Source organism: Theropithecus gelada, chromosome 17 (assembly GCF_003255815.1).
Source record: "Theropithecus gelada isolate Dixy chromosome 17, Tgel_1.0, whole genome shotgun sequence".
In the NCBI taxonomy this organism is placed as follows: Eukaryota; Metazoa; Chordata; class Mammalia; order Primates; family Cercopithecidae; genus Theropithecus; species Theropithecus gelada.
This window is the reverse complement of record NC_037685.1, coordinates 51,337,613-51,362,753: the sequence shown is the minus strand read 5'-3', so window position 1 is coordinate 51,362,753 and position 25,141 is coordinate 51,337,613. Positions and strand designations below refer to the sequence as shown.

Sequence of the window (25,141 nt, the reverse complement as noted above, 5' to 3'; positions counted from 1 at the left end):
AAGCGAGTGCAAGGCTGGCAAAGCCACTTTTACCCACCAGTCCTGATTCACATCTGCACCCAGAAAGGGTTCTGCGGTTCTGCCCAGGAAGCTCCAGATGAGTTTCCAGGAGTTGGCGAGTGCAGGTAATTCTGCATCCGTTGTAAATATAATAGCACTGCTGACTGTTTCATACATAGGGTTCAAAACAACCCTGCTGCCATCTTACCCCAGCTCCAGGGACAGCCACGCTCGGACGACAGTAACAGGACCTGAGGCACGTGAAGCAGACTCACCCAGAAGCTAATAAATCACAGCAGAGGACTCAGGAGACACCAACCTGTCCCAGCTCTTCGTTGAGGTCCGACGTGTTCACCAGAGGCCCCTCGCCAGTCTCCTCGTCAAACATGTCCTCGTCCCAGGTGATGAAGTAAGAGCCAAGGAACTTCTGCATCTCGACCGTGACGTACATGGACACGGGGATGATGTAGTTAAAGAGGACCATGAAGGCCAGGAAGTCCGTGAACGCCCTGAGGAACTGCGAGAGCAGAAGGTGCGGGTCAGCGCCTCCGCCAGGAGGGACAGCAGGGCTCCAGCACGCTGCTCTAACACCTCAGGCTTAGACATAAGTTATACGAGTGCTACTACTAAATACAAGATTTCAGAGTCCAAAGACAAGGACGATGGGTGGGGGGCAGCCACTGGGTCACCTGGTCTCTGCACCAGGACCCGCCGGGTCCAGGGGCTGAGCTGCAGGGCTGCCCTGCCAGCAAGTGGAGATTAAATCATGAGTTAAGACAAACACGCGCCAGTGACAGGAGATATGCCCACCAGACACCTGCGGCAATTTTACTTCCACATATTCACAGGATCTCTTTGAGTCTCTTACAACCAAACTTACTTGGTAATAACCTACAGATGTAAAAACTAAGCCTGGTGAAATGACTTTTCAGTATACTTTTATCCTGATCTGTGGGGCCATGTTAGTTTTGTGGGAGGGACAGATGATGCAGAGACAGCCCCACTCTGGATGGAGGGGACACGGGTCTGGGTTTGCACACGGCCCTGCTCTAGGCTCAGTGGACAGGATCTGGGTTTGCATACGGCTCTGCTCTAGGCTCAGTCAACACAAGTCTGGGTTTGCATACGGCCCTGCTCTAGGCTCAGTGGACAGGATCTGGGTTTGCATACGGCTCTGCTCTAGGCTCAGTCAACACAAGTCTGGGTTTGCACACGGCCCCACTCTAGGCTCAGTGGACAGGGTCTGGGTTTGCACACAGCCCTGCTCTGGACTGGGAGTAGACCTTTTTTCCAAGTATTTACCACAAATATGTGCCATTTATCTCGTAATCATTAACAAGCATTTACTCAGCACCCTCTAAACAAAGGACACAGTGCAAGTATTTAAGGCACTGTCCTGACGATTTCACTGTGGGAACCTCTACCTTTCCAGATCCAAAGATGGCAGGAGCAGTTGGTGTCCACTGAGACTTTAAATTTCACTGAATGCATCTATCACAGAGATTGAATCAATCAAGGCTGCTTTTTGCCTACAGTAAATTCACTCTCATCTTTTTTCTTGCACCACATTTTCGTAATAATGGCCCATAGGTCACCTTGGATCATACAAGGGCAGTGACTGTCCATACCAGATTCCTCTGTCTTTCTGACTCCGTTTTCTGATTATACCACGGCTCATCCCGAAAGGGCTCGCTCTGCCACACGTATTTCAGCACAGTGTTTATCAGGGCTTTGCTGATCAGAATGCAGAGGTACACGATAAGGAACGCATTCATCGATCTAAAACAAAAGGACAGAGGTGATCACTGGTCCCCGAGGAAATGAGCTCTGCACTTTGAAGAAACAGAACAGGAATGGCACGGTGATGCGTTCGCCCTCAACGCATCACGGTGGGTCCTCTGTACCTGCGCCCATGCCATGGTCCCTGGCCCATACTCCTAGAGGCCAAAGGTAAGAGCCAAGAGGGGGAAAAGTGCCACAAGCAGGAGAGAGAGGGCTTCTCACAGCCACACTGCACACTGTGGACAATGCTTCTGCACTGCCTGGACTTGCGTCGTTGAAAAGAACATCCAGAAATCAATTTCTACCATTAAGCATCAACAAATTAGTTCAAAACTTAGTGACTAACCACCACTGTAAAGGAAGGAAGGAAAGGAAAGGGAAAGGAAAGAGGAAGGAAGAGAGGGAGGGAGGAAAGGAGGGGAAGGAAAAGTAAATAACTCTGAAAGGAAGTGTCCTCAGTACAGGAAAAGCACAGATCCTTAACTAAGGTTTTAGCAGATCTCAGGAAGAAGCCTTTCTTTTCCAGTACAAATTCAGCTACCATCCTGAAATATTTATCATCAGGACTTTAATGAAAAGATGACTCTGTTCGCTCTTCGTAAAACCATAGCAGAGAATGCATGGTTTCGACCAAATCTGCGAGTTAAAACTAAGCCCATTTGGAGTTTTTCATGAAATGGTGGGAGGAGCTGTTGGACACTGGACCTGCCATGAACCTGGTACCAGGCGTTAGAAAGCGCAGGAAGGAGGGGTGTGGCCGTCCACCTCACTGCAAAATAAGAAAGTCCCTCTGAAGGGTCAGCTCTGCAGTTACTAAGATGCGGTATATTGGTAAAGGAACCTCCAATAAGGCCAAGAGGAAGCTGCTTCCATCACGCGCGTCCAGCGACAGGGCGGGGAGCCTTACTTTTCCACGGCAGACCGCTTCTGGGATTTCGATTGGTAATTTAATGCCATCTTGGTTTCCATGCCCGTGTAAATAGCCACACCTACAGGGAGGAAAAGCAAGCGTGATGACCAGGGCACAAGTGTGTCTTGCCTTACGGTGAGTTACACACAGCTGCGGGGAAAACCAATTCTTGGGTAAAGTGAATCCTATTTTTAATTTCACAAACTAGTGTCCATAGTCACATAACACTAGCACTTCATTCCTTAGGATAAAGACCTTTCTTCATGCGTAGGAAGCAATCTATGCTTCATTTTTCAAGAGTTCCCGTCTTAATATACACCGGGCCCACCATATCCACGAGTTCTAAATCTGCAGGTTCTACCAACTGGGGATGGAAAAGATGTGAAAAAAATCCCCAATAAAAATAACAATACAATGATACAAAATACAGATGATAAAAATAGTAGAGTGTAACTACGTATCTAGCATTTACATCGTGCCAGGTATTAGAAGTAATCTAAGATGATGTGAACTACAGGGGTGGACATGCGTACGCTACATGCAAATAGGGGCCTTGGGCATTCATGGATTTTGACATCTGCAGGCGTCCTGGAACCAGTCCCCCAAGGACACTGAGGGACAGCTGCACAGCATTTTCTGACAGTGGGGCACACAAAAGTTACCTCGACTAAAACAGATGATAATCCACAAGAAATGGGATATCCTAGCCAAGAAATGCAGACATGAAAGAAATCTCCTGCACAACTAGATTTCATAAATTCCTTCAGGGATGCAACTTTCTGTTTCTGAATGCAAAACTAGAGGCCTTAATCCGTAAGCCGTAATCTCTGATGCTGCAGCTTCAGGACCGCACTTATTCACTGATCCGAATCTCAGTGGGACAGAACTTGCACGGCCAGAAAGCCTCCAGCACCTCAAGGCGCCAAGAAACGCTCTCAGGGTTCCGCGGCGGGTTTTAACTTTGCTTCATGCATCGTTAATGTTACAGGCAATGGTGAATAATTAATTAAATATTTACCAAAGATTTTCTCGGTGTTCTTCAGTGTAGCTCCTCTCAGTAGCAGGTTTTCCGATCCTAAGGGCCTGTAAAGACACGATGATCAGAAATGACACGGACATGAAGGCAAGCGGGCAGGATGGGGGCAAGATGCAGACGCGAAACCTGCTAGTTTGCTCAGCAGATCTCATTTTCCGAGGAGATGGCGTACACGGCGGTTTGCTTATATCCAGATGATTAAGTCAATCCAGGTGCATGTGAACACATGCGGTCTTATCCTTGCGGGGGACGAACACATGGCTCCAGGAGTAGCGGCAAGGGCCTCCTGGCAGTGCTTGTGGAACATGGGACCTCAGGCCCCGCCCAGACCCACTGAGCTGCGCCTGACAGCCTCAGCAACACTCCCCAGAGACCTCTAGAGCAGGGGTCCCTGCGGTGGCCCCACCAGTGCCGTCAGCAGCACCTGGAGCCAGTCAGGAACATCATACTAGTCAGGAAGATCGTCCGAAGCTGTCAGAACCTGAAACCCTGGGGTGGGGCCCAGTAGCCCTCTCCTAACAAGCCTCAGGTTGAGAATAGTTGCACTGGAAGGTCCCAGAAAATTCTGGAAAGGCTAAAGAGGGGTGGATGTGAAATAAAATAAAAGTCACTCAACCTTCAACTGTTCCCTTTTTCTTTTTTTTTTTTTTTTTTGAGACAGGGTCTCACTCTGTCACCCAGGCTGGGGGCACGATCACAGCTCATTGCAGCCTTGACCTCCTGGGCTCAGGTGATCCGCGTGCTTTGGCCTCCCAAAGTGCTGAGATTACAGTTGGCCATCCCCATGCCTAGCCTCAATCGTTTCTATTACATCCTCAGTGAGATTCGGGGAGTCCCATGTGGCATAGTCTTACTCCTGGAGACAAAGGCTGACACTCTATCTGGCCGTTAGAAACACTGGTAGTCACGCTGCAAAGCTCCTCTGAATGGGAGGACCTATAAATCAGGGACAGTCCATGCATGGCTACTTTGGGGGAAAACAAGCAACAGCCAAAGAACGTAAAAATCTCACACATGGAGGAACAAGCCCCACTCTGCGCACTGAAGCCACGGTGAGCAGCAGCGGGGTCTCTGTCACCAGGGCCTTATATCTTGATATAACAGAGTTCCCTGCTGATGGAAAAATAATCTCTTCTCATTTCCTAAGTAGTAAAGGAGAAATAAGCAGCAAGATTCAAATTTATAAATTTTGCTATTGGCAACATCCAAAGGATTGCTTTGGAGGGTAAAGGGTCAAAAGTGTTTGCTGAAGTTTGCTTTCCATTTGTCATTGTATTTACTGTCCTTCTATCACGGAAAGTTAAGAACCTACTGAATATTATGAACGTAAAATGCATGGAGCATATTTGGTCGACAGACCTCAGAACTGCATCCGGCTGAAGACAGGCAGAGTGGAGCTGCCCAGAGGGAGAGGTGTCTGCCCCAGGCTGTGGCTGAGGGCTCCACGCACCTCCTCGCCTGGCAGTCACTAAAGATGGAGCTTCCAGGCTGCGTATGGGTTGTCTGGTTGTGTTATAAGGATTGTCAGCTTCTGTTTGCAACACACTTATAATAATTCCTGTCAAGTGTTTATGAAAACAAACAGCTTTTTAAAAAAGCTGACTCAGGGAAGTCTAAAAATAATTTACTTGGAAAAGTACTTTGCTTCTAGTTAGGACAGAAGGAAGAAGAAACGTCACTCTGGATGGACTGAGAATTTGGGTGTGCAATTCTTAACTCTCCACATCACAAATTTACAAACATCTTCAATAATCTAAATATTAAAAGTCCACTGAATAGCATAAATATTTAAAAGTGAAACTAGGCCAGGTACGGTGGGTGGCTCACGCCGTAATCCCAGTACTCTGGGAGGCCAAGGTGGGTGGATCACCTGAGGCCAGGAGTTTTGAGACTAGCTTGGGCAACATGGCAAAACCCCGTCTCTACTAAAAATTACAAAAATTAGTTGGGCGTGGTGGCACACGGCTGTAATCCCAGCTACTCGGGAAGCTGAGGCAGGAGAATTGCTTGAACCTGGGAGGCGGAGGCTGCAGTGAGCTGAGATAGTGCCACCGTACTCCAGACTGGTGACAGACTGAAGTAGAGCGAGACTCTCTCTCTAATAAAATAAATAAAATAAAATAAAAGTGAAACTAGAGTTAGTATCAAAATGCAAAATACATTAGCAATTATCATCCCAAGTTGCTCAGCAATAAACTTGGTCTAACTATAAAGATAAAAAACCTGCAATGTTTACTATTTTAGATTCATCTCATAGGGAATATGAATAAACCCAAGTCTGTTTACTCATTCAAACACAAATTAATTCTCATGGCACACAGAAATACAAGTTATTTCTCCAAAGTAAGAAGGAATTCACCTTTAGAACAGTATATATTTAGGCAAACCAAGGCAAGGCCACTATCAATTCTCAAAAGCACCTCCGAGCCTGCTGATGGGTAATGATGACAAATACATGCTAAGAATAAGAAGTGCACACATGGTTCTCTTAAAACAGTAACTCCAGGAGACTTACAAGGAGCTAAGCCCCAGGGACGTGCATTTCAGGAACTATTCACTTTGCAATAGTTTCCCAGTGAGTGTGTTTCTGTGTTTGGGAGACGTGTTGTTTAACACTCAATGCTGTACCTACGGAGACATCGACAACTCGGAGAGTGCTTACAATGGAAGAAAAATCATTTCCCTAACAAGTGCAGTTTATGAAGAAGACGCGACTTTAAAACCTAGTGAAAGCCAATTCCCTCAACTATGACATTCAAATATTTCATCAGCAACAGATGCTAGATCTTGAAATAATGTCAGAGAAAATATCCCTAGGCCTGGGAGCTGGGCGCTGCCCGGAGCTGGGCTCAGCACAGGCTGGCTCTCAGCTGAGGCTGCCTCGGGGCCATAGATGAGGTGTCTGAGGGTCGCTGTTTCCTCGTGGGTATGCGGTGTGACTGCCCCTGAGTCCACGCTGGTGAACGGGAAGGCAGAGCCGCCGACTGTGAGCTGCCCCCTGCCTTGTCCCGGTTACCAATTCCACCTTCTCAGGTAGGTGTGAGCCTCACGTAGGCCTTGAGCCAGTAATGCACCCCAGTAATGATGGCAAGTGGATGAACAGACTCCCAAAAATGGCCTCAAAATTAGAAGTCTTTCAACTTCACATCTGAAGACAAATCAGTACCCGAATCATGAGAGGGCATTTCTCACAGGGAAGCTGTACTCTGCCCTTCACTATGAAACTGTTCCATGGGACCCTGACGCCTCCCGGCCTGTGAGACGACCCTCTGGGCAGAGTCTTGGGTGAACACTTTTTTCATGAGCATCACTAACGTGTCAACATTCACAGATGTGTGCCTGAGACAAACCACAGACAAGAGTGGAGCCTGGCCCCATGGGAAAGTGGAGCTCCACCTTCCAAATCCACTAGAGCAGCTGCCGTAGAAACCCTCGTCTGTCAAAGAATGCATTTCTAATGCACCAAGGGCGATGACCATGGCCAAGGCGTCTGCAGAGGCACCCACCTCACCACGGGGTCGTTCAGGTCACTGTAAACGTTGATGCGGCCCACAAACCTGGTGACAGAAAAGCCTTGTTACTGACTGGATGCGTCCAGCAGCCCCCCGGAAGTGTGCGCCTGGCCTGCCCGCCTTCCTGTCTCCAGAGGCCGCTGTGAGCGGCGCGTCTTCACCCGGCCTGCCCCTTTCCTTGTCGTCCTTTCTGTTTGGATCAGCCCATGGCTTCAGTGATTTTCCTTAACCCACAGTTGACAAACGTCTTTCACAAAATAAAGAAAACTTATTCTTTTTCTTCCCCACAAATATAGTTCCATTAAGTCACTTCAAATATTTGTATAAAAAGCTACAAATCTGAGTGGTACAAGTCTATGAGAATAAATAAGCGATGTATTTTGGACTCAGCCTTAATCTTTAAGCAGTGATTTACATTCTCTCCAAACCACCAGATGGCTGGACTACCTGGGGTGAAAAGCAAGAGCAACGCTGAGGGCATAAAATCCGTTTCTAAAGAACCCGAAGCCCCTGCTTACTTGTAGAGGTCGGGCTGGGGCTGCTCACACTCGATGGTGGCGTGAAGTCCGCCGATATCCTCCTCCGTATGGAAGCCCTTGGTGTCCTGGACTGCGTAATGCGTCTACAAATGCACAAGACGTGTGAGCTCACCACCAAAATGGTCAACACAAACCCAGACACTGGTGCCTCCAACCAAGTGATTACAAAGCCTGGCTGACCCTAGGAGTTTGTACACGTTCAATAGTTACAGGAAGATAAGGTACTACTGTTATTCCTGCATCTATTAGGTGCCAGAAAATTCTAATCCTTCCATTCTTACCCAGTGTCCTCAACTTAAAACTAACAGGACAGGAGCAATGCTCAAATTCCTCAAGTGTGGACACTGATTTATCTGTCAAAGCAGCAGCCAGTAGCTATTAATTAGGAAACAAACCCAGGACCTGAAACATCCCTTTGCTTTTACAGAATGCCCTGTTGTTTATGGGGAGTGGTCACGGGATCACTTCACTTCACTTCATTTTCACTACCCGGCAACAACCGGCCTGTGCCCGTCGCTGTTGGGTGGCAAACGCCTTCTACTTAACTGTTCGCGTGGCCTGGGCCAGGAGACGCCTCAAGCCTGCGTGTGCGTCAGTTTTACCCAGAGCTTCTGAAGCCCCTGATTCCTGGGTTCAGCCCCAGAGTTTCTGATGCAGCGGGGCCAGGGAGGGCCTGAGAACTGCACTTCTAAGATGTGCCCAGTGATGCTGATGCTGCTGCTCTCAGAGCACATTTTGAGGCCTGGTGACCTCAGTAGCATCTGTGAGCACGAGCAGGGGACTGAGGGCGGACCTGAGGTGGGCATGAGGGCTGCACTGGCCCTGCCCTGGGAGGAGAGAGGAGAAACTTGTGCCCAGGGATCTGGGAAGAGGCAACAGCATCTCTGAATCCCTTCCTGTGTTTCTTTCTAGTGGAAGAGTATTGGACAAATAAAACACAGAAGGAGTCAGAACAAACGAGAGAAACATCACTGCACCATCACCAAATGCACAAATCAGGGGGACACGGTCACCGCTGCATCACCAAGCACACAAACGGTCACCACTGCGTCACCAAGCGCACAAATGGGGGTCGGGGGTAAATGATCGCCGCTCCATCACCAAGGGCACAAATCAGGGGGCGCTTACTTTCTAAATTCAGTGGGAATTCTCTAACTATATCCTCACAAGAGCCCCTGAGAGATACGGTTGTCCCCATTTCACAGATGCGAAGAATCCAGATAAGTGAACAAGCCTGTGCAGTCATGTGAGCCCCATGGGATCCCAGTAGAAGTCGGCTGTACCCTTCCCACGCCCCTACTCTGCTTTTAAGGAAAGGGTTCAAATAATTCCAGTCCCTCAAGCTAAACAAAATGCACAAAAATGACATTAGAGAACACAAAACTATAATGCAAACTGCAAAGCCACAAAAGGTCAAAGTGCACTAGCCATTTTAACATCTTCCACAACTGCTACAACATTTCATCTGGACAAACACGGTACATCTGGAGGCCCACAGCATTTGTTCCCTAGCATGGCTGGGACTCGTCTGAGCCTGACCAGCCACAGTCTGTAGGGAAGGGGTGCAAAGACAGCCACTGGCTGCAGAGTGTGAAGGGCTCACATGGTCTCTGGATGGACAGAACCTTAACCTCCTCCCAGGTTCCAGAGGGACCAGCAGCCGCTTACAATGAATTCCTGAATCATCCAGGGATTTCAGCCCCCCAGAAGCTGCTGACAATCTATTATGTTAGTGTGTTCATTCTCTGGGATACGCTACACAGAAAATGTGCAAGCAAATTTAACTGAAAAAAATCCACAGGTTTTTCAATTCTTGATACATATCATGAATTATCTATGAAAGACTAGCATATCCTTCAGTGATTTTGTAAACAAAATGTCTCTATCTCATAGTAGAAACGGCTTATACCCACAGGTATTACCTAAATAACATTTTAGAGTTGCACTTTTGTGAGTTCATGACTTAGCTGAATCCACTGAGCTATGCTCACTTTCATAAACTCCTTAGAAACTTCCAGATTTTTTAAATAATAAGAATCTTAAAATTAATGGTGCTGTATCTTTTCTTTTATGATTGTCAATTAAAATTCTTGCAGCATCAACTGCCTGTACAGAATTTTATACTGAGTGCAGGAAATTACTTATGTAGTAACTTCAGAAAATCCTGATTAAAATCCTGATTACATTCACAAAAATGACACTCAGTGAAGTAACAGGCAAAATCTAGAATTGTGTGTGACTTTTCACATAATTCTAGGCCAGTTTTCACATTAATTTTAACTAGTAGAAAGAAAATTCTTAAAATTCCAACAATCTATTCATTAAATCCTGAATTTGACACATTAGCTAACTGACATAGGCTAACACTGAAGTTATTTCTGTTAACCTGAGGTGACTGGTTGTTACAGACATTGAGAGTGGAAAGAAAAACTGGGAAAGAAATGGGGAGGTGTAAGTCAAAGAACACAAGGTAGCAATATTTAGGATGAACCATCTAAAGACCCAACGTACAACATGAGGACTAGAGCTGACAAGACTGTGTTGGGCTCTGGGTTTCTGCTGCACTGAGTGGACACGAGCATGTTGGGCTCAGAGTTTTGCCGCATCGAGTAGGTTATGGCTGCTCCTGCATGGGTGCCAGGGAACAGAATGGGAAACCATGTGAGACGTGGATGTGTTAATTTGTTGAACTCGAATAACAATTTCTCTATAAAAATATGTATCTTATAACATCATAATATATGCCTCAAATATACACAATACAATTTATTTTGAAAAAGGAAAAAGAAGAAAGTGGAAAATAGGAGGAAGGAAAAGTGAGGAAAAACTTGGCTGGCATAACTCCCTAGGTTTTCATTGCACCCACTGAAAACGCTGACTTTTCAAACAGGATGTTAGTTTCTGTGGCCACACAGGCATAGTCTGAAGCACGACAGGAAGACCCTACCCTGGAGTCTAATGGAAAGGCCCCTTACTTTATGGCTGGATTCTCCGTCCAAGCTGGCGGTGGTGACGTGGCACGTCCCGTCTCCCCGGTTGCTGGAAAGGAAGATCAAGTCACAGGGAAAGGTCTCATCCTCCTTGACCATGACAATGTCCCCAACCTACAGGACAAAGCAGAAAGGACGGTCAATGGAAAGTGCCTCCGTGAAAGCCGGCCCATCGTGTGGGACGGCTTCCCTCAAGCTGCTCATCTAGTCACAGGTAGATACGGGGATGTGGACGTGGTTCCAGGAAAAGACTCTTGCCAGACATTCTGCTGGGACCAAGGAAAGACCAGGTCAGGTTTCAATGTTCTAACTGCAGATCCAAGAAGTGGCAAAGTACAGCACGATCGAATATTCCGCAGCAAAAACACAGACAAACGCCTGTAACAAGGTTATCTTTGATTCAGACCAACGAAGACGAGTTGGAGTGTTCCATGAGCGCGGCCAAGTGGGAAGTACTCCTGGGAGAAGCTCTGATCTAAATCTAGGCGTTTTATGAACCAGGTACTCGAGTTCTTTGAGTTTCTCCATCAACAGAACCAAGGCGCTGCCCAGATCATCAAAGCATGAGGACAAATAAAGCAAAAGTAGCAACAACGTTTCAAAAACTAATGTAAAAATCAATCACAGAAAGTTCATCATGTGGGTTTTTAATGAAAGGTTATGGTCTAGTTTGTATCTGTATCCATTTTACTTCATCAGGGAGGAAGGCATCTCAGTGGTTTGGGCTGTGTGTCTGGAGGGTCTGGAAGGCATCCCAGTGGCCTGGGCTGTGTGTCTGGAGGGTGAGGAAGGCATCCTAGATCTCGGCTGTGTGTCTGGAGGGTGAGGAAGGCATCGCAGTGGCCTGGGCTGTGTGTCTGGAGGGTGAACGATCATCAGAACCCTCGAGTGAGTGGCTGCAGGGCTCCAGCCAGTCTCGCTGCCACTCGGGAGGCATGCCAGGATCGAGGCATCACCATGCTTCTGTCTACACTGCAAACAGAGTTCTCTGTACCACTACATGATGGTCACAGCACACTGCAAATTTGTGAGACTTTAAAAGCAGAGGTTACTCTTCCCAAATGGATCTATGGGTTTAGTAAAATCCCTATGGAAATCCCAGTAAGGATGTTTATAGACATAAATGAACTAATTGTAAAATTTACATGGGAAGGCACAGGCTCTAGATTAGCTAAAACAACCTTGAAAAAGAAGACTGAAGAGGAATGAATCTGTATCCCTGATACAGGGCTTCTGAGATAGCTACAGTGACCCACGGTGTGGGATTGGTGGGGCATGGTGACGGAGACCAACGGGACAGACCAGGGAACCAGAAACAGACCCACGCAAATGTGTTTAACTGATCATGACAGAAGGCAAGGGCCACTCCGTGGAGGAGGGACAACCGGCCAACCCCTGGTGCAGGGGCGATCGGACAGCCACAGGCTAAATAAGGACAGAAACAAACCTGACTGAAACCTCACACCTTATACAAAAATCATCTCAAAATGGATCATGAACTAAAACGTAAAACATGAAACTATAACACTTAGAAAGAAACATGGGAGAAAGTCTTTGGGTCTCAGGACCAGGCAAAGAATGCTTCATTCAGGACACTGAATGTAAAGTCTGCAAAAGAAAAAAAAAAAAAAACAACTCGGCTGGGCGCAGTGGCTCACTCCTGTAATCCCAGCACTTTGGGAGGCCAAGGCAGGCAGATCACTTGAGACCAGGAGTTTGAGACCAGCCTGGGCAAAATGATGAAACGCCATCTCTACTAACACTGAAAAATTAGACAAGCATGGTGGTATACACCTGTAATCCCAGTTACTTGGGAGGCTGAGGCAGGAGAATAGCTTGAACCTGGGAGGTGGAGGTGGCAGCGGGCCGAGATTACGTCATTGCATTCCAGCCTGGGCAACAAGAGCAAGACTCTGTCTCAAAAGAAATAATAATTAAAAAAAAAAATCAAGAAATTGGACTTGAACAAAATTAGAAACGTTGGCTTTGTGAAATATCCTGCTGAGTGTCCAAAATCATATACCTGACAAAGTACTACTATCTAGACTATATGACCTCTCAACATGTAACAGTAAAATGCTCAAAGAATCCAGCTAGAAAAATGGGTAAAAGACATGAAGAGTTACTTATTTTTGTTTTATTTTATTTTATTTTATTTTTTTGAGACGGAGTCTCGCTCTGTGGCCCAGGCTGGAGTGCAGTGGCTTGATCTCGGCTCACTGCAAGCTCCGCCTCCCAGGTTCACGCCATTCTCCTGCCTCAGCCTCCCGAGTAGCTGGGACTACAGGTGCCTGCCACCACACCCGGCTAATTTTTTGTATTTTTAGTAGAGACGGGGTTTCACCGTGTTAGCCAGGATGGTCTCGCTCTCCTGACCTCATCACCTGCCCGCCTCGGCCTCCCAAAGCGCTGGGATTACAGGCGTGAGCCACCGCGCCCGGCCAGGACGTGAAGAGTTGTTTTTACTGACGAGGATACACAGATGTCAAACAAGGGCGAAAAGATGTCCCACAGAGCCATCGGGGACACGTTTAAGCTGCACCGAGACATCAGGAACAGCAGTAACACCCAGGGCTGGGGAAGACGCTGGCAATGTTGTGGGTGGGAATGAAATGGGATAGCCGTGCTGGAAAACGGTTTGGCAGTTCCTTTCAAAACCAAACGTAGATATGCTAGATGACTCAGCAACTGAACTCTTGAGCTTTTATGCCAAAGAAATGAAAACTAAATTCACAAGAAAACCTGCACACAAATACTCATAGCAGCTTTCTTGATAACAGCCCTAAACTAGAAAGGTCAAAAAGCCCTTCAGCTTGTGAATGGTGAAACTGCGGTATGCCCACATGGAACGCTCCTTAGCAACACAAGGGAAGGAACAGCTGGTGCTCAGACTTCGTGAATCCCGAGGGAATTAGACTGCCTGAAAACAGACAACCCCAGAAGGTCACAGGCTGCAGGATTCTCTTTATACCACATCCTTGAAATGACAAAATCTTCGAGCTGGGCAACACATCAGGGCAAAGGGAACACAGGATGCCTCTGTTTTATTACAACCACATGTGACTCTGTAATTACCTTGAAATAAAAAGTTTAATTAAAAAAGAAAAACTAATTAAAGGAATGCTTTTCTAGGACACTCTAGTACCCTCAAAGGCCTGAGCCATTACGACCGACGGAAGCCAGATGTCTGCCGTTGCAGGAAAAGCCTGATCTTTTCTTTCTTGTCCTGAGTAGCCTGTTTCGCATCCTCTCAGTTACAACACACAGGATACAGAAAAGGCATTTCCCACAGGAGACTGATACATTAAAAATTCAATTTTCTGCGGGCAGACACAGTTTAGGTCTATTTTTTAAGAAAGATGTTTGGCTACAAGTATGAAAGGCTTTGCAAAGGAAATATAATCGTGAAAGGAAATGGCGTTGAAGGCCTGGAACCGGATGCCTGCTGACACAGGCATGGAGTTCGTGGCTGTTCCCCAGGCCGGGGCCATCTGCTCTCTGAACCCCTGACCCCTAGGGAAACCTCACTCACCTGAACTCACTGATGGAAAAAGCTGTCTCAGACGCATTTAAACACCGGGATAGCACATTTATAAGTGAAAATGTTTAAACGCTTACAAGTACATTTGGTGATGTGTGTGATACACAGAACAGTGAGAGCAAGGTGAGGCAGGGGGGCTAGTGGTGGATGCCAGCTCCTCTGAAGGGCCTCTGAACGCCTCCGGGGTCCCATCCCCCTGGACAGGGAGGGGCTGCAGCCTTGTCCGGAGAGGCTCACTGAGCCCAGGCTGGCCGGGCTGCTTGGAGGTCCTCCTTCCTCCAGGCTTCTGGAACGCACCTGGCTCTCCACATGCACGGGACCCAGTGGGGTGCTCCCTGTCTCCCTCACCAAACCTCCTAAGGCTCGGCAGGGAAAACAGCCAGAGGAAGCAGTGGAGTTGCAGGAGGGAGGGAGGCGTGGGAGTTTGCAAGAGCCAGGCAGGGTGCACGAGGACCAGCGGGGGCAAGAAGGGGCCGGCGTGGGCCTGGCACCTAGATCCACCTCAGATGGGGGACTGGAGCAGGCTGCTGACCACTACCTCGACACAAACGTGAAAAACCACACTCATGGTTTCTACCTATATGGGTGCTTCCAAATGACTAGTACAACTTTGAAAATATCTCATTTAAATAATTTAAACACATATTTTAAAATATATTGAGATATTAGTTACATGAATAATTCATTTGAAACAGATTTAAAATGCACCCTTTGAGAAGAACTGTAATATTCCCAACACAAAGAAACAATCAATGTTTGAGGTGATGGACATCCCAGTTACCCCAACTTCATCATTAAACATTGGTGTGCAGGCATCATAATATCACATGGACCCCCAACTATGTACAACTATTATATATCAACAAAAAATAAATTTTTTGGCCGGGTGCGGTGGCTCATGCCTGTAGTCCCAGCACTTTGGGAGGCCAAGGCGGAAGGATCACGAGGTCAGGAGATCAAGACCAGCCTGGCCAACATTTTGTTAAGACCCCGTCTCTACTAAAAATGCAAAAATTAGCCGGGCGTGGTGGCAGGCGCCTGTAATCCCAGCTACTGGGGAGGCTGAGACAGAAGAATCGCTTGAACCCGGGGGCGGAGGTTGCAGTGAGCTGAGGTTGTGCCACTGCACTCCAGCCTGGGTGACAGAGCAAAACTCTGTCTCTAAAAAATTAAATAAACACATTGTTTAAAAATGCAATCTTCAATGAGGTATTCTCCTCCAATTTTCATAAATTTCTACCTAGTCGAGTTTATACTGATATGATTTTATTATACTTTATTCTAACACAAATTTTAGAAACGGTGTTTCTGACCTTTTCCTGCCTTGATTGGTTCGTGTGTTCCCATAATGGTTTTAAATTCCACCAGTTCTGGTGTGGGATGCTGACGGAGGGGAGGCTGTGGTGTGCATGTGTGTGTGTGTGTGTGTGTGTGTGTGTTGGGCGGAGGGGCAGTGGGTACACCCACTCAATTCTGCTGTGAACCTAAAACTGCTCTAAAAAGACATAAACAAACAAAAATTAAAGGTAAAAAAAAAAAAAATGTAGTAGGGAGCTTGGGCCTATACCCAATAAAACACTTTTTTTTTTTGCCATTTTTTTGTCCGTTTTGCCAAAGAAAATAAAAACTTAAAAAAAAATTATTTGTATTTTAAAAATGTTTTGAGAGACAGGGTCTTTCTTGGTCGCCCAGGCTGGAGAGCAGTGGCTATTCACAGGTACGGTGAAGCCTGCTGAGTGGCCTCCGACTCCCAGGCTCAGCGATCCTCCCTCCTCAGCCTCCTGAGTGGCTGGGACTGGAGGCGCGAGCCACCACACCTGGGTAAAACTTATTTTTAAACTGTTAGTGGACTTCACCAGGGTAAATATGTCGGGTGTCACTTACTCGCAGCTTTCGACTTTGTTTCCGAACGAGCTTGCCGTGCTGAATGAAATGAACAGGACACTGGTTCATGGCATTGTCTGCTTTATGTCGAAGCCAGTCTTCATAACCCTAAAAAAAGGAAGCAAAGAAGGGAGAGAGGAAGTGGAGACAGAGGGAAGGAGGAGAAAGGGAGGGAGAGACAGAAGGCTTGTGTTTAATTATGTCTAAGCATAATCCAAGCCTGTGGGGGTGTATTTTTTCAAAATCAGGATGCATTACACACATTATTCTTTGTATCCTCAACAGAGCATTGGCATATTCCCATGGCAATGTGAGCTGCTTTAAATGTCTGCAGTTGTAGAACTGCAAAGACGTTGGATAAAGACGCTCATCGAAGTCTGTATAAGTACTATATAACTGTACTTTTTGTGCCTATTCATGACATGGCCTTAGGATAAATTCCTAAAAAAGAAGTGTCTGAATGAAATGAAGAGCAAGCCTTCCAGTTTCTTCACATCCACACCGAAAAGCCCTCAAGACTCCAGTGGGGCCAGGCACATTTCCACCCGCTGAGTGTCAATCTTCTGCTTGGAAAAGCCCCCAATGGCCATTCTTCTCTTTCATTAAAAACTGGCTGTTATGAGATCTGGCAGCCCAGACTCTCAGTGAACCACCGGCTCACTCTGCGACACCTGCAGCAGCCTTAGGGTTCTCCATGCGTTTCTGCGTCTGGGTAACCCACGTGGGAAACATCGCATCGTGACTCCTGTGCACGCGCAAGCATCCTGCTGGAAAAGCAGCCCGAGCTAACCCCGACCCCAGCCGCGCTGGGGTCGACCCCAGACCTGCATGCCTTTGACAGGCACAGACACCCGCACTCCAATTCCAACCACCAAGGCACACCCTCTGCTTGGACAGTCAGGTGGTATCTTGAAAGCAGCAACAATAGGAGATGCAGCACGCAGACAATTCCTGGGATGACGAACATGCCTTTGTGTCTGGCATTGCCGGATGCACGTGCCTTAGATAAGGATGGGGAATGCTGTCCTCAGTAACAACCCCCAGCATGTGAGAGACTGCACACCAGGGGCCTACAGGCGTCCACTGCATCTAATGAGCGTCAAGACTGGGAACACAGCTCTGCCACACACAACACACAACCATGCAGGATGGCAGCAGGAAGCCTACGCCATGGGCCCGCTGCACGTATGTTGAGAGAGCCTGTAGGGCAGGAGGCTCACTGGGGGCCTCCTCCCTATGGGCCACGTGGCAGCGTCAGTGGCCCTGTGACTGGAGTCTTTTCCAAAGGGAACATTAACAAGGAACCCAAAACCTCCAGCTTCTGGAGAATTAAGAAGCCTGGGATGCATGGATATCCAAACATGCGGAGCTTTCTCCAGCCGTGACCACTACTGCGACACTGTGGCATCTGATTGCTTTTCAGAGATTCCTCCCAAATCGCTGAAATGCTCTTTCGGGGGAAATTGAAGAACAGTCTTCCTGGAAGGTGGCAGTGGGTAGATGATTCCTGGGTTCATTAAACACACTTATTTAGCACCAACTGCATGCTCAGTAAGTGCCAAGCACCAGGGTTCCACAGACAAAAGACCCTGTCCCCAGCGCTGCTGCTCTCAGGATCGGTGGGGAAGAAACAGAAGTAACTGCAAGTTCAGTGCAGGTGAGAGACACCCAGCACCCCCGAGAAGCCCAGTGCCCAGGCTGCGGAAAGACGCCAAAGAGGAGGTTGCCCAGGAATGCCCAGCAGTGAGGGAGTCCCCAGGGGCTGGCACTGCCCACTGGCCAGCCTGGCTGGAACCGGAGGGACACGTGAAGGCCCAAGCATGTGACCGGCTGATTGGAGGGGCCCTGCACACAGCAGGGGTGGCTGGGTGCCACAGGGAAAGGCTGCTCTAGCAGGACCTGGGCGATGGCAGTGGCAGAGCCAGGTGCAGTGAGATGCCCGTCAGTGCCCAGGTGAGACACCGGGGAGATGGTGTGAAAAGAGAGGTGGGAACCTAAGAGAAAATCAGGGAGGCCTCTGTGAGTGCAGGGGGCTTTCCAAGGCAAGCGAGGAGGGGCCAGGAGCATGGGGACCCCAGCACAAACGTCCCTGCTGGAGCCAGCGTGTGGGGAGGCCATTTGCGAAAGTCGCGGCTGCGGACAGAGCTGCCGTTCCCGAGGAAGAGGGACAAGGAGGTCAGTAGTGGGGGAAGGCCGAGGGGGCGGGGACACTCTGGCGCACACAGGTCCAGACCAGCAGTGGGGGAAGCGAGGCCGTCCCCAGAGTGAAGGCTGGGTAGCAAGATGTGCGGGAGAGGAAGAGACCCCTCCGGCCAGGGGCAGGGGTGCTGGTGATGGGGCCCAGACCTGCAGCTCTGTTCATTCACCACCTTGCCCTGACCCCTCTTAACACCCCCAACAACACCCGCCCACTGCCCTGGGATGGGAGGGGACACAGCCAGGGAAGGGACACAGCCAGGCTGATGAGAGGGGACACAGCCAGGGAGGGGACACAGCCAGGGAGGGGACACAGCCAGGGAGGGGACGCAGCCGGGCCAAGGACACCGCATGTTGTCTGGGGCCATGGTCTGCACAGTGTAGACAAGCGGCCTCTGCATCCATGGGGGCTCAGGCTCCCCGGCTGCTGCCTCTCTGGCCCAGATGCGTCTTCAGAGCCACCCTCCCTACTCCGCGCTCTCCTCTCCTCTCCTCCAGGACGCTCCTGGAGTCCTCAGGAGTTTCCTGCTCAGTGGGGTCCCAGGAGGGATGGAATCTTTAACAAATGCAGAGCAGAGGATGCTGAAAGAACAGTGCTGTGCCTGCCTCCCGGGGCCGGGCTGGAAAGGACATAGCCCCAGAGCCTCAGCGGTCTCCTTCCCGTCTGCAGCCTCTGCTCCTACCACACAGATGTGTCACAGACAGCATGGGACGCCCTCACCTAATCTCCAAGATGGGTTCCTGGAAACTGCGACTTTCGGCCCGAGGACACACAGCAGGTCCCCGAGTAACATCGTTTCCTTCAGCACCATTTCCTTGTGAAGTTGATGAGAAAACCTGTCCTCTCGCTTAAAGTCGAAGTTTGCAAGAGCCACCGACACGGAGTGAGGCCTTACCCCAGGTAGGGGCTAAACTGCCTGAGTCACGGGCAGTGAGTCCTTGGGAAACGTGAGTTTCCCTCACGTTGTTTTCCAGGCAGCGCAGTTCGTCTTGGCTACTGTGCTGTGTCCTGCCCCACCTCGCAGAGGAGCTGCCTATTTCCTTACGGGAGACCCTGGGCTGCCCGAGTCCTTTGCTAACCAGTGACGGCCACCATGAACATCCCAGTCCACGTACCCTGGTAGGCACGGCCGGCTCTGGCCTAGTGAAGACACACAGGCCCCATGTACTGACTACACAGCTGCATGTTTATCATCTGCACCGGCCCCTGTGTGTCCACATCTCTGCCTGTGTCAGATGTTGCCACCTGTTGTGCTCGGTGGCTCCGCCACGCTCCTGCCGGGTGCCCGTGGTGCCTGCCTCGCCACGCCCTCTCCAGACTTGCACATCTGAAAGCCGATCTGGTGGGTGTGAAACACAAATGTGCTCAGCAGCATGATTCAGAGCAGCTAAAACGCAGAAACACCCCAAATGTCCATCCACAGAGGAAGCCATACACACACTGCGGGGTGTGCGCGGCGGACCGTGACTCATTCATCAGATGGAACGAAGCGCTGACGCCTGCTCAGACGCGGAGAAACCTTGAAAACATCGTGCTAAGTGAAAGAGCGAGTCACAAAACACCGCACATGAGCCGTGAGCATGAAATGTTTAGAATGGGCAACTCTACGGTGACAGAAATGTGAGTCTCTGCCAGGGACGGGGAGGAGAAAATGGGGAGTGACTGAACATGTGTACGGGGAATCTGGGGGTGATAAAATGGATACACGGAGAGTAAAACTGAGATGTATTCTTCTGCATGTTCGTCACTGGCTTTATTTACCAGGGCTATGAAGGACAAACAAACCAACCAACAAGAAGCACCACCCCATTTGCCGGAGTCCATAAACAGCATGTTCTCAGGTGGTCAAGACAGTCAAGGATGCGGAAAGGTTAAGTGACTCATCTGAATCAGATCACCCCTGGGTGATCTGGGATGTGAAAACCATAGATTTCTTCTCAAATTCACATGGCGACAGAATAGCAACGAAATGACCTAACATCTCTTACTGTGCTACAAGTATCAACACAGTTATAAAAATGAATTTCTACAACTTGGTTGAATTTTCCATGAACTAGCTGAAACGAACCAATTACCTCGCTTCGAATGAAAGGCAATTCACATGGCAAAGATGGCGACTTGCTTGCGTTTCGTCTGTGAAATGCTTACCTGTTTGATAGCCGTGACAGTAATGACGAAGAAGAGTGGAAGTCCACTTGTCACTGGACTTGTGGGTGTATCAATAATCAACTGCAGAAAGACAGAATTGTAAAATCATCTTCAAAAATGCAAATGACTGACTTTAGGCAGATTAGTTTGCCCTGAGCCAGCACTTCCCATTTGCTTTGACTTATTTAAACCCTTTGCTGGCACCTGACTCTGCCCACCACGGGAGATAGCAACTCAATCATCCTATTTCACTGACTGTTAAAATGAGGGCACCTTTTTTAAATTAAGGAACATGCTCAAGGAAACCACGGGGAGTGGCCGACACAGTCTGAAGTCGGGGCACGCCTTGTGTTAATTCATCCCTCGGCTTCAGTGTCACATTTTAATTACATGATTTGAATAATGTTGGAAAAATTTTAAAAGTCCTTCAATTGTATTTTGTATGATTTAGAAAAATTAGAGGGCTGTTCTTAAAACACACCTGGCACACTGCTCCCTAACATACCCTAAGACATTTTTTCCTTCTTTTTTTCTTTAAACTCTCTTTTCATGTGTACTGTCTTTGGATTTTCTTTTTCTTTTCTTTTTTTTTTTTTTTTTTTTTTTTTTGAGACAGAGTCTCACTCCGTCTCCAGGCTGGAATGTAGAGGTACGATCTCAGCTCACTGCAACCTCCCACTCCTAGGTCCAAGCGATTCTCCTGCCTCAGTCTCCCGAAGAGCTGGGACTACAGGCGCACGCCACCACGCCCAGCTAATTTTTGTATTTTTAGTAGAGATGGGGTTTCGCCATGTTGGTCAGGATGGTCCCTATCTCTTGACCTCGTGATCCTCCCTGAGTGCTGGGATTACAGGCGTGAGCCACTGCGCCTGGCCTGGATTTTCTTTAGAACATCCACACACATTTATGAAGAGTAAAGTAAGTGGAACAATGCATAGCTTAGCTGTGAACTTGTCCAAAAGATAACAAAGCTCTGACTTCCCCTCTGGTCTAGAAGGAAAGGGGCAGGAAAGGCAGTCACCAGCTTAAACCCAAAGTGGCGTTGTGTGAACTAATTTAGCTCGTGTGGATCTCACAGAACCAACACGTTTTGTCCTTCCTTAAGAAAATAAATAAATGAATCGTAGGTGAAGGGCACCACGCCCTTGCGCTTTCATTAGTCGTGTGGCAGTTACCTGAGAATAAAATGTCACTTATTTAGATTTATATTTGATGAGATGGAAAACAATGACCGGCCTTACCTGCACCAGAAATATGATAAGGAAATAAAAGTTGGCTACTCTTCTGAATTGTTCAAATAAATTCTTGGGTATAAAGTTCCAAAATGTGTACTGCATAAAAGAAAAACAAACATCCATCATTTAGATCAGATTTTACTCTCATAGTGCTACTCTAGGCATAGTAAGTAGCACTGGATTTTACAGTACAAAATGTTTAGCGTTAGATATAAAACTCATAATTCATAATTTAGAGTGTTTGTTGACAGCTAAGACGGCTGAAACAAAGTGTGTACTCTGAAACATGTATGTAAATTACCGAACTCCAGAGAATTCAAGATAAAACGCAAGGTAGCTCAACAAGAGTTTGATTATTGAGATGTCTTTTATAAAATGTAAACCTGTGATCATTAACTCAACACATTAGCATTTTACTTCAGTAATTTCTGCATGATCTCTCCTCTGAGTGACAGCATGACAGGTGATGACAGCGAGCTGAATGGAAGCCTTCACCCAGTTCCAGGCGGCTTCTGAGGCAGAGGTGTTTCTTGTCCACAGCCCAGGCACAAGGGCTTTGAGGCCTCAGGGGGAAGGAGAGGAAAAGGAAGCGAAGGAGGGCAGGGAGGGGATGTCGGGGGAGTGAAGTGAAGGAGCGGGGGAGTGAAGTGAAGGAGGGAAGGAGGGGAACGAGGGAAGGAGGGGAAGAAAGGAGGAAAAGGAGGGTAAGGAGGGTAAGGAGGGCAGGGAGGGTAAGGAGGGCAGGGAGGGAAGGGAGGGGAAGGAGTGGAAAGAGGAGAAGGAAGGAGGAAAAGGAAGGAGGAAAAGGAGGGGAAGAAAGAAGGAAAAGGAGGGGAAGGAGAGCAAGGAGGGGAAGGAAGAAGGAAAAGGAAGGGAAGGAGGGCAGGGAGGGGAGGGAGGGGAAGGAGGGGAAAGAGGGCAGGGAGGGTGGGGAGGGCAGGGAGGGGAGGGAGGGGAAGGAGGGGAAGGAGGGCAGGGAGGGGAGGGAGGGGAAGGAGGGAAGGAGAGGAAGAAGGGCAGTGAGGGGAAGGAGGAAAGGGGGGAATGAAGGAAGGAAGGTACGGAGGGGAAGGAGGGGAAGAAGGGCAGTGAGGGGAAGGAGGAAAGGAGGGGAATGAAGGAAGGAAGGTAGGGAGGGGAAGGAGGGGAAGAAAGGAGGAAAGGGAGGGGAAGGAGGGAAGGAGAGGAAGGAGGAAAAGGAAGGAGGAAAAGGAGGGGAAGGAAGGAGGAAAAGGAGGGGAAGGAGAGGAAAGAGGGCGAATGCCCAGTCACCACAGCCTCTCCTCTCCACACTTCTCATTTTGCCTCTGTAGCAGTTTCATTCAACTTCTGTGTTGAAAACAATGTCCCAGATGTCACAAACCTTCACTGAGTTTGGAAATAGTTTCTAAAATTTCATCTGACATGTTTTTACGCCATAATGAAGACAGTCTACCGAAACCTGAGGGAAGTCTCCCAGCCTGTGCTGCGGCCTCTGCCGTCTGTGTCTCTTCAACGGTGCTTACTTCAAAACCCCATTCCCAGGTGGGTTCTGGCTCTGGGAAACCAGAAGTAGTTGTCAAATTCTCACACCAAGAACTTCTTGAATTCCAGGCTCATGAACATAAGTTATTTGCAATTCAATGTAACAACTAAAGCCTGGTATGGTACTAAACTAACCAACATATTCTGAATTTGCTGTTTACAAATATTTCAGAGGAAATCCACGTGTGTCTTTTAAAACTTCTCTGCCTCAAGTTTCCAGTGGCTTAGAGAGTATATAAGGAATTTCCATTTTCTACTCTAATTCACATTCACAAAGTAATTTTATCTTTCATAACAAAGTTCCTTAATGAGGGTAAAAACCAAGTAGTGGTTCCCCCAAGTTCATGACAACTATGGCCGTATTTTCAGTTCCCTTCTCAGGTTGACTGTAATGAAAAGGGCAAGGGGTGCTCCAGGAGAGTCTCTAGAGTTTTAAAAAAGAAACTAACTTTCCAGGTCCTCCCTAGCTCATCCCGCCCTACCCATCCAAACACCCTTATTTTCCATGTGTTGTTTGATACCAGGTTTTTATCAGATATGTGTTTTGCAAATCTGTTCTCCCAGCCAGTGGCTCGTATTTTAATTCTCTTAACTGTATTTTGCAAAGCATAAGTTTTTAATCTTCATGAAGTCCAACTTACCAATTTTCCTTTCATGAAGAGTGTTTCTGGTGTTATATTCAAAAATTTGTTGCCAAACCCAAGGTCACCTAGACTTTCTCCTACATTTCTATGAGTTTCATTGTTATACATTTTACATTTAGGTCTATGACTCATTTTGAGTTAATTTTCTTGAACTGTGTATGATCACTGTCTATAGTCACAGTTGCTGGTTTTTTTTTTTTTTTTTTTTGCATGTCGTTTTTCTAGAACTATCTGTTGAAAAGAAATAGTGCTTTTCTGTCTGCCCTGAATTGCCTTTGCTCCTCTGTCAAAGATGGGTTGACTATCTGGGTGGACGGGCTGACTCTCCGGGTGGACGGGCTGACTCTCCGGGTGGACAGGCTGACTCTCCGGGTGGATGGGTTGACTCTCTGGGTGGATGGGTTGACTCTCTGGGTGGACGGGCTGACTATCTGGGTGGATGGGTTGACTCTCTAGGTGGACGGGTTGACTATCTGGGTGGACGGGTTGACTATCTGGGTGGATGGGCTGACTATCTGGGTGGACGGGTTGACTCTCTGGGTGGATGGGTTGACTCTCTAGGTGGATGGGTTGACTATCTGGGTGGACGGGTTGACTATCTGGGTGGATGGGCTGACTATCTGGGTGGATGGGTTGACTCTCTAGGTGGATGGGTTGACTCTCTGGGTGGATGGGTTGACTCTCTGGGTGGATGGGTTGACTATCTGGGTGGACGGGTTGACTCTCTGGGTGGACGGGTTGACTCTCTAGGTGGATGGGTTGACTATCTGGGTGGACGGGTTGACTATCTGGGTGGATTTACTAAGTAGGTCAACTCCCAGGCTCTCTATGACGTTTCATTGATCTCTTTGTCTATTCTTACAGCAACACCACACTGTCTGGATTACTACAGTTTTACAGTAAGTCCTAAAGTTGGCTAGTGTCAGTTCTCCAACTTGGTTCTTCAATACTGCGAGGCTATGCTGGGTCTTTTGCCTTTCCACATAAATGTAGAATCAGTTTGTTGGTAGCTACAAAGTAACTTGCTGGGAATTTGATTAGGATTGTATTGAATCTACAGGTCAAAGTGGGAAGAACTGACATCTAAAAAACATGGAGTTTTCCCATCCACGAAGACGGAACATCTCTCCATTGGCTTAAATCTTCTTTGACTTCACTACAGTTTTGTCGTTTTCCTTACCTAGACCTTGTACGTATCC

The 25,141-nt window shown here is 48.0% G+C and overlaps 1 protein-coding gene across 1 annotated transcript in view; it reads right to left on the bottom strand.

Annotated features, from left to right (window-relative positions):
* The window catches only part of ATP11A (ATPase phospholipid transporting 11A), a 183,965-nt gene that overhangs the window by 53,347 nt on the left and 105,477 nt on the right, over positions 1 to 25,141 (bottom strand). The window contains exons 3-12 of the mRNA XM_025364423.1: positions 21,781 to 21,870; positions 20,540 to 20,620; positions 16,195 to 16,302; positions 10,755 to 10,883; positions 7,759 to 7,862; positions 7,235 to 7,285; positions 3,711 to 3,775; positions 2,690 to 2,771; positions 1,629 to 1,779; positions 320 to 517 (exon numbers count right to left, since the gene is read on the bottom strand). Coding sequence (XP_025220208.1) covers positions 320 to 517; positions 1,629 to 1,779; positions 2,690 to 2,771; positions 3,711 to 3,775; positions 7,235 to 7,285; positions 7,759 to 7,862; positions 10,755 to 10,883; positions 16,195 to 16,302; positions 20,540 to 20,620; positions 21,781 to 21,870 — 1,059 coding nt within the window. The remainder of the gene's footprint in view (positions 1 to 319; positions 518 to 1,628; positions 1,780 to 2,689; positions 2,772 to 3,710; positions 3,776 to 7,234; positions 7,286 to 7,758; positions 7,863 to 10,754; positions 10,884 to 16,194; positions 16,303 to 20,539; positions 20,621 to 21,780; positions 21,871 to 25,141) is intronic.